Raw genomic sequence first — 8,152 nt, 5'->3', positions numbered from 1 at the left:
CAACTAATTAATTTTATGTACAATCTACGAGTGGTCTACTGGTTGCAGGCACTACCAAGACTCTAGCCCGTTCAGCTCCACCTGCACTTCCTCGCCCTGTCTATCCTTAAGTTCTCCAATGATGAACGCCGTCTCTCCAACCTCCTTTAAGCTTGCGAGCACAACATCTACCTTACTACTGTCCACGACCAGTACCATTCCAATACCGCAGTTGAACGTTCGCAGCATTTCCGCGGGTGCGATCTGACCTGTTTTCCGTAACCAATCGAACACGGGGGGCCGCGTCCAGGCGCTCGTATCTACCTTGGCAACGATATTTTTGGGCAAAACACGAGGGATATTCTCCTGGAAACCGCCTCCAGTGATGTGCACTAGACCCTTGATGTTACCTGCTTGTATGCTTGGCAGCAACTGGGTGACGTATATACGTGTGGGTGTGAGCAGGGCTTCACCCAGCGTCTTTGATGGCGAGTCGAAGGGACATGCATCGCTATATGACAGCCCATTTTCTGACACAACGTGCCGTACCAGAGAGTAACCATTGGAATGTACTCCCGAGGACGCTAGACCAATCAGAACATCACCTTTCTGAATATCCGGAGTGGGAAGTATCCGGTCACGGGTAGTGGCCCCTACCGAGAATCCCGCGAGGTCATACTCATCGCCTTGGTACATACCAGGCATTTCAGCTGTTTCTCCACCCACAAGCGCACAGTTAGACAGCACACACCCGTCAGCAATACCCTGAATAGTGTGTATTTATGGAATGAGTATGGGTGTGACCGTGCTGCAGTGGATAAGAAGATTAGCAAACACACGTGTGTACGTGGACATGAGGTCAGGCGATATTCATGCCGTGATCTACACTGATGAACTGGTGTGACGTAACTCAAGGTGAACGATATTTCAACAAGTGCGTAAACATACATATTTGTATCGGAAATGACTTTTAATCATATCATCACGAGTTTAGCACAATATTGAAATAGACGCATAGGCCTACATAATTGGAGAGATGGCATTTACAACCATTCAATCATGATCATGGCATTTGCCTCCAGAGTCGGCCACATGTATAGCACCCCAGAACGAGCAGCTGACTCCTATAGGTATATATACTTACAACCGTGGCATATGCATAGCACTCTAGACTATGGGTACACACATGCAACCGGGACAGGTATATATATGCCAGACTATGGGTACATACATGCAACCGAGACAGGTAATATATGCCAAACTATGGGTGTATATATGCAACCGGGATATATGCAACCGGACTTGCACAACCAGACCACTAAGCTCTCACCGTACATTCACACACACCTTTACAACTTTCGCGGCCTGCTCCACGGTGAGCTTGCCACACGCATAGTAGTCCAAGAAGAACAACGGCTCCGCACCCTGCACAATGAGATCATTGACACACATCGCCACCAGATCCTGACCGATAGTCTCGTGCAAATCCGCAAGCTGGGCAATACGCAGCTTAGTTCCCACACCATCAGTCGCTGAGACCAGGATGGGGTCTGTATAACCCGCGGCCTTCACATCACACAACGCGCCGAAACCGCCCAGCTCTCCGTCCATGCCTGCGCGTCTGGTGGCCCGAGTGTAAGGTTTGATCATGTCGACCAAGTTGTTTCCCGCATCTATGGACACCCCGGCGCTGGCGTAGGTAGTCCCGGCGGTGGATTTAGCGTCGGTAGGGTTTAATGCCCTGTTGATTGGATCGAGGATGGGATCGTAGTTGAGAAGAAAGAGGCACAAAAACATACCGAGACCAGGTATTTTCGCTCATATGGCTTATAATTGTTTTGGCGTCTTATGTAATGCGATTATGTTTGGATTGATGTGCTAGCATTAACAGTCTGGGATCCTGATTCCAGTTGATATCAATATTTAGGGAACGGATATGGATCACAGCTTGTACGGTATGAGAGACATTCTGCATATACATTTTTAAAAATAAATGTATAGTCTACTCTCCAAAAGGCGTCGCATTGTTACCCATCAATATCTTTGTACCAGCAAGCTGACTAGCAAGGAACGAAACAACACATACTGTGGTAAATTCAAAGCAAGGCAAAAAGCATTGCGATATATATGTACACCCATATAGTACGCCTATGTTCTCGTCCATGCGAGGAGGCATATCACAGATGACGTAAATGTAGTACCGAACTTACAGATGCCCGATGTCGTTGCGAAAGTACTGACCCTCGAATGACACAGTGCGCATAGTCGTATAGGCGTTCTCTAACGCTTCCTATGGTGAAATACAGAAGTTATTGCACGTTAAAAATAGAAATGTAAGACAATTCAAACTCAGCCACCGCGTCCAACTGACGCGTATATATATATGGAAGTTTATGAGTATATAGGAGTATATATATATATATATATATAAATGCATATAGGAGTATATGTACATACACATATATATATAAATGCATATAGGAGTATATGTACATACACATATACCTACATATATATATATATACATATACCTACATATATATATACATATACCTACATATATATAAATATATACATATACCTACATATATATAGAACTTCCGTGTTTGCAGAAATTTATGATCAGGGTATATTCATACCATGTCTGATACATACGCGTATACATATACATGAACATCGAGTGAAACCAAATACGCGCATTGCTAGGAAGATAACCAAAGTGGCCTAATCAATAGGCGAGATCATTTAACGGTGGACGGGTAATACAAACAGATAGCAGGCGGGGATTCCAAAATTTTCCGGGATTACAAGCCCGGGGGAACTCTATTACCACGACCTTAGAGGACCCCCAATCCATGGTATTAAGCTTACGTCCCATCGGAAGCAGGTCGTTGGACTGAGAGTTCAAACACACACACAGTATGCAAGCAATCAACTGAAAACCATAGGCTTACAGATAAATGTACACTCACTCGCCTTGACAGTGGCTGCCTCGGCTGTGGCAGCGATCACACGACCGCCACTCGTGACCAGGACACCGTCCGCATTCACAGTAGTACCGGCATGGAACACCTTTCCGCATGCACTGGTCTTATCATTCTCAATTTTGATTGGCGTACCCTTTTGGTATGCACCTGTAACAACCAATGAGATGTCAGTATGGGGAGTTCAGTATTCATGATAGTAGAGAATCAGTGGGGAGGATACAAAGGAGTCACTGTCAGTATGTGTTGAACTAGAGTCGAGAGATCCGATTGGTTAGCAGCAGACAGAGATGAAATTACTCACAATCAACCGATCATAATCTCGCACGTATAGGTAACATATAGGTAACGTATGGCCTGAGTCTCATACACATAACTGTGTGAAATATGAGGCAATTTATGTTATATGAGGGGTACGTATAGGTAACGTATGGCCCGAGTCTCATACACATAACTGTGTGATATATGAGGCAATTTATAACTTTTTTGATTCGTACATGTACACGGCTGATACTTTCCTCTTCGTGAAAAGAAAGACAGTATCTGTATATAGCTATACGATAGTATCTGTATATAGCTATAAGACAGTATCTAGATATAGCTATACGACAGTATCTGTATATAGCTATAAGACAGTATCTGTATATAGCTATAAGACAAATATATGTATATAGCTATAAGACAGGATCTGTATATAGCTATAAAACAGGATCTGTATATAGCTATAAGACAGTATCTGTATATAGCTATAAGACAGGATCTGTATATAGCTATAAAACAGGATCTGTATATAGCTATAAGACAGTATCTGTATATGGCTATAAGACAGTATCTGTATATGGCTATAAGACAGTATCTGTATATGGCTATACGAATCAGATGAGAGATTTAGATACACACTGGCCAGAACTGCATCAGTGCAATTTGTTGATACCGTACATAGGCCTACTTTAACCTCAGTACTACACCATACAATTCCTCTGAACAAACACTTCGACTTGTGGCCACATGTACAAACAAGACTCGCGTCTTCGATAAGAACGCAGGAATACACATTCTGTTCCTCGACAGCTGCCCGAATTGGGCACCGGGGCACCGCATGTGTATTTCAAGGCTGTAGAACCTGAATGACCACATAGATACATGTATGTCTGTACATATATATATATATAAATATCAACACATCAATCAATCTCAGTCAATATACTTACATACATACATGCATGCATACGTATACATACATATATAAATATCCATGTATCATACCTGGGTAACCCCCAGCCACGGCGATGACGGTAGCGGCAAAGGCATCCTTGGCGCCCACGTGGACTGAGTCCAGATGGCCATCCACACACGCCATCAGCACGTGCGCAAGGTCCGTCCGATCGTCCAACAGCATGAGCACGGCCTGCATAGGAGTGGTAGCATGGATAATAAAACGTAGTTGAGATTGGCTAGTAAACGTTTGGGTAGGTGACGGGTTTGGCGTCCGTCGTATACGCGTGCGCCGAACTGGTGCTGTAATCCAGCAGAGCCGCACGGGAGTGATACAGAACGTGTGTATGTGTGTTTTAACGTAGGACCCGCAATTAGCACATCACAACTGAGTGGGCTAGAAGATAACTCACCTCGTACGCCCTTACAACCTACACTAATGCGCACACATATATAGTTAAGCGCCAACACGCGCATATACATCCACGCTAGTACCTCCGTTTCGGGGTCTCCGAATCGCACATTGTACTCCAGAACTCTCGGGCCATCGGGGGTGAGCATGAGTCCCACAAACAGACATCCAACGAATGGCGAACCTGTGAGAGGACGCAAGTATATACAGAAGTTGAGAGGAGGAAGAATGAGGTAGTATAGGCGGAACACATGGCTGTGGACGGGAGTGAGTCAGCAGTTCACGACGGTGAAGTGTGGCTAAATGCGCTCGTATTACAATGGCCAGCCGGGTTACTTCCTGCGCTAGCGAGTGTTCTCCCGTATTGAGTGAATATTCTCCAGCAATAATAAGATTACATTTATATATATATATATATATATGCGATCAGGAATGCTGTGGTGGTAGTACTCTCACTACTTCACTCGCACGCGACGGTACTCGTTGTGATACACAAGACACGACCATCCACATGCATGCATTCGCACACAGACAGACACTACTGAACTTGCTTCAAGCTAGACTCACTGACACAATCGTCCGGGCGAATATTTCCGTTAACGCCTTAAAATGCTCCACATTTTTTGTGCACCAGAAACATGGGACCGTTACCTCAAGGAGCATAGCGTTATTTATGAAGAAAAAGCCAGCAATGACCCAGCTTAACATAACTAACGAAGCTACGTACACGTCCAACAGTGGCACACACACACGCACACTCACACATACCCCGTTAACGCTATACACACAGCCCATAGCATACCGTTCTTTCGCATCCCAGTGATAGTACGCTTGACCACGTTCTCATGTACGGTCTTCATAACGGCCTCAGTCGCGAATGGGGTGGGCGCATATGCACCCATGCCGCCGGTATTCGGGCCGGTATCCCCCTCGCCAATCTTCTTGTGGTCCTGTGGGGCGGGTGTGGACAGGCATCCGCTGTGAGACATACATGCCGCGCTAGCACATGGGAGTGCACTAAGTAGGTCGTGTATGGCAAGGAAAGGCTGTGATGTGGTGCAGGACATATGGACTGTACAATGTATGGGAATCTGCCTACCGCACATACATAGACGAAGTAGACGCGGCGAGGCACCCAATGTAACAGGTATGTATAAATGTGGTTGAGTCTATATCTCGCTTCTCTCTCGGAATTTCCGATGGACTCCTCGAACTTGCCCATACAAAAATATCCCACCTTGACAGAGGTACACACATACACACACATATGAGTACCCTCACACACGCACACACACAAACAAAGAGTCTCAATATATATTGACACAGGTATATATACACATACACACCACCCACACACAGATGACAAAGATATGTTCACACACGCACATATACAAACCAAGAGTTCCAATACTAAATACGCAGGTATAGACACATATAGACACACATACACCGACCACCCACATATAGACAGGCCCACGCACCTGGGCAGCAGGCAGAAGCACAGACGTGTAACCGTCCGACAGCGCAAACACACTGATCTCTGGGCCTGTCATGAACTCCTCAATGACCACTTCATCACCCGCTGAGCCAAACGCTCTGTCCTGCATCACCTGCTGCAGAGCCGCAAGCGTTTCCTCTTTGGTCTCGGGAAGAAGCACACCCTTACCTCCGGCCAGGCCTAGGCGTGGGGGTGGATGGTTACGAGTTAGTGTACGAAGACTATTGTATGGGTCTGGGTCATACGGAATGAGGGTGTGGAGAACTGGCTAAGTACTATAACTATAAACGTATGCATGTTTTGTACACACGCATGTTATGGTGCTTCCCAACGGTTGAACGGCACACACGCGCCTCTACGGACAAACGCACGTGCGCACGCGTACGGAGATATACCCACAAGCGTCATGCAATGACAGTTGGGGAAGCTCAAGCTAGCCTCACCCTTACCTGAAGCTTTGACCACCACTCGATAGTCCACCGACTGCACGTACTCGACTGCCTTAGCGTAGTCGGAGAACACTTTATAGCGCGCTGTGGGGATGTTGTGGCTGAGCATGAAGTCCTTGGAGAAGGCCTTAGAGGCTTCTAACTTTGCCGCACGCTGTGAGGGGCCGAAGCATTTGATGCCGGCTGCCCAATAGGGTGCGAGGAATGGTGTAAGTATTGCAGGTATTTGATTGGTTGGAAGACATAGAGGCCAATAAATTCGAGCAAATGAACAATGACTTATGAGGCTTTAGCGGGTGTCTGAAAATCTGGTTGATATGAGCGCAATATGTTGAGGGAGATGGAACGTTCACTCCCGGCGTATCTGTAAGTGACACAGAAGGTATATGTAACCAGCTGTAGAGGGCCGAGTGAGCAGTGTACAGCGAAATGAATACCACCTACGTGTATACTAATGCACATACATATACATGTCTACAAATAAATTAATTTCACATACAAGACGGTTACCATACCACACAGCTATATATAAAAACTCGTACACACACATGCTAATACAACACACACATGCTAATACATCTTCGTAGATACCCCGGGTACAGACAGACCAATACAGCAAGCACACATCATCCCACCAGTCTTCAGGCTATCCGCAATCCCATCCACAAGCGGTTGCTCAGGGCCGACCACTACCAGGCCAATGTCTTCATCCTTGCAATACTGCACGACCGAGTCCACCTTGTTGACATCCAGAGAGACGTTGCTGATCTTGCCCTCATTGAGCGTTCCTCCGTTTCCTGCAGCGGAGAGTGGATGGCAGAGATTCAGTTCGGTACGATGAATCTAAATAGCGTGTAAACTATATACATAATTCTTGGGAATGTATGTAAACCGAGCACGCATAAGCATATTGACCGTTCGCAGGCAAACAAGAACCTGTACGAGTAAACAACTTTTTGAGAAATGATCCTCAACTCCAAAAGGGGGGTGCTCAGGTCTATCAGAGTCAGAGAACCATATGCGACCACATCATCTAATATCGACAAATGCATGACAGCTCACATAAAACCCCAAGGGCAAATTCCTGGGAAACAAGACCCAACAAATCCAAATACGCTCACCTGCCACCACAAGACGGAGAAGTTCTCGAGTCTGAACGAATGGAACTTTGGGCTAGTAGTACAGGTCAAGGCATTCGCAAAGAATATAGACGACGGGCATGCGTCCATTACGGTGCTCAATACGCCATACACACACTTTAGGTTGTGGAAATAGAACGATCCTATACAATCACTAGTAGCAGAACGTTCGAGGCTATATTATGTTCATATATATATGGCATAATTATATTAATATACTCACCTGGAGCTACGTAGATATGCGCAACAGAGTCGCTGAGGGCCAAACGCCACGCCAGTGCATGCTCACGCCCACCACTCCCGAGGATTAAAATATTCACTGTGGGAAGAACAGTGACAACAGACGATACGGTATTAGAGACGAGGAAAGGTGCGTTGTTTAACGAATTACAGGAGTGAGAAAAGAAAAGTGAAGAAAAGAAGCCGAAGCATTTATTCATAGGACTGGGACGGAGGAATCGAGATGGACGGTGCAT

General features: G+C 45.8%; 1 protein-coding gene across 1 annotated transcript; it reads right to left on the bottom strand.

Moving 5' to 3' along the window:
• Positions 1-8,152, bottom strand: SARC_08621 (bifunctional purine biosynthetic protein ADE1; the record flags this gene model as incomplete). The annotated part of the gene is made up of 11 exons (XM_014297394.1): positions 1-744; positions 1,327-1,720; positions 2,190-2,265; positions 2,952-3,113; positions 4,230-4,371; positions 4,674-4,774; positions 5,393-5,540; positions 6,072-6,268; positions 6,538-6,720; positions 7,173-7,334; positions 7,900-8,152. 11 exons carry the CDS (start codon positions 8,150-8,152, stop codon positions 52-54), a joined length of 2,511 nt encoding a protein of 836 aa, XP_014152869.1. The 3' UTR covers positions 1-51.

The sequence above is a fragment of the Sphaeroforma arctica genome, assembly GCF_001186125.1.
Source record: "Sphaeroforma arctica JP610 unplaced genomic scaffold supercont1.792, whole genome shotgun sequence".
In the NCBI taxonomy this organism is placed as follows: Eukaryota; class Ichthyosporea; order Ichthyophonida; genus Sphaeroforma; species Sphaeroforma arctica.
This window is presented reverse-complemented; position numbering and strand designations above follow the sequence as displayed.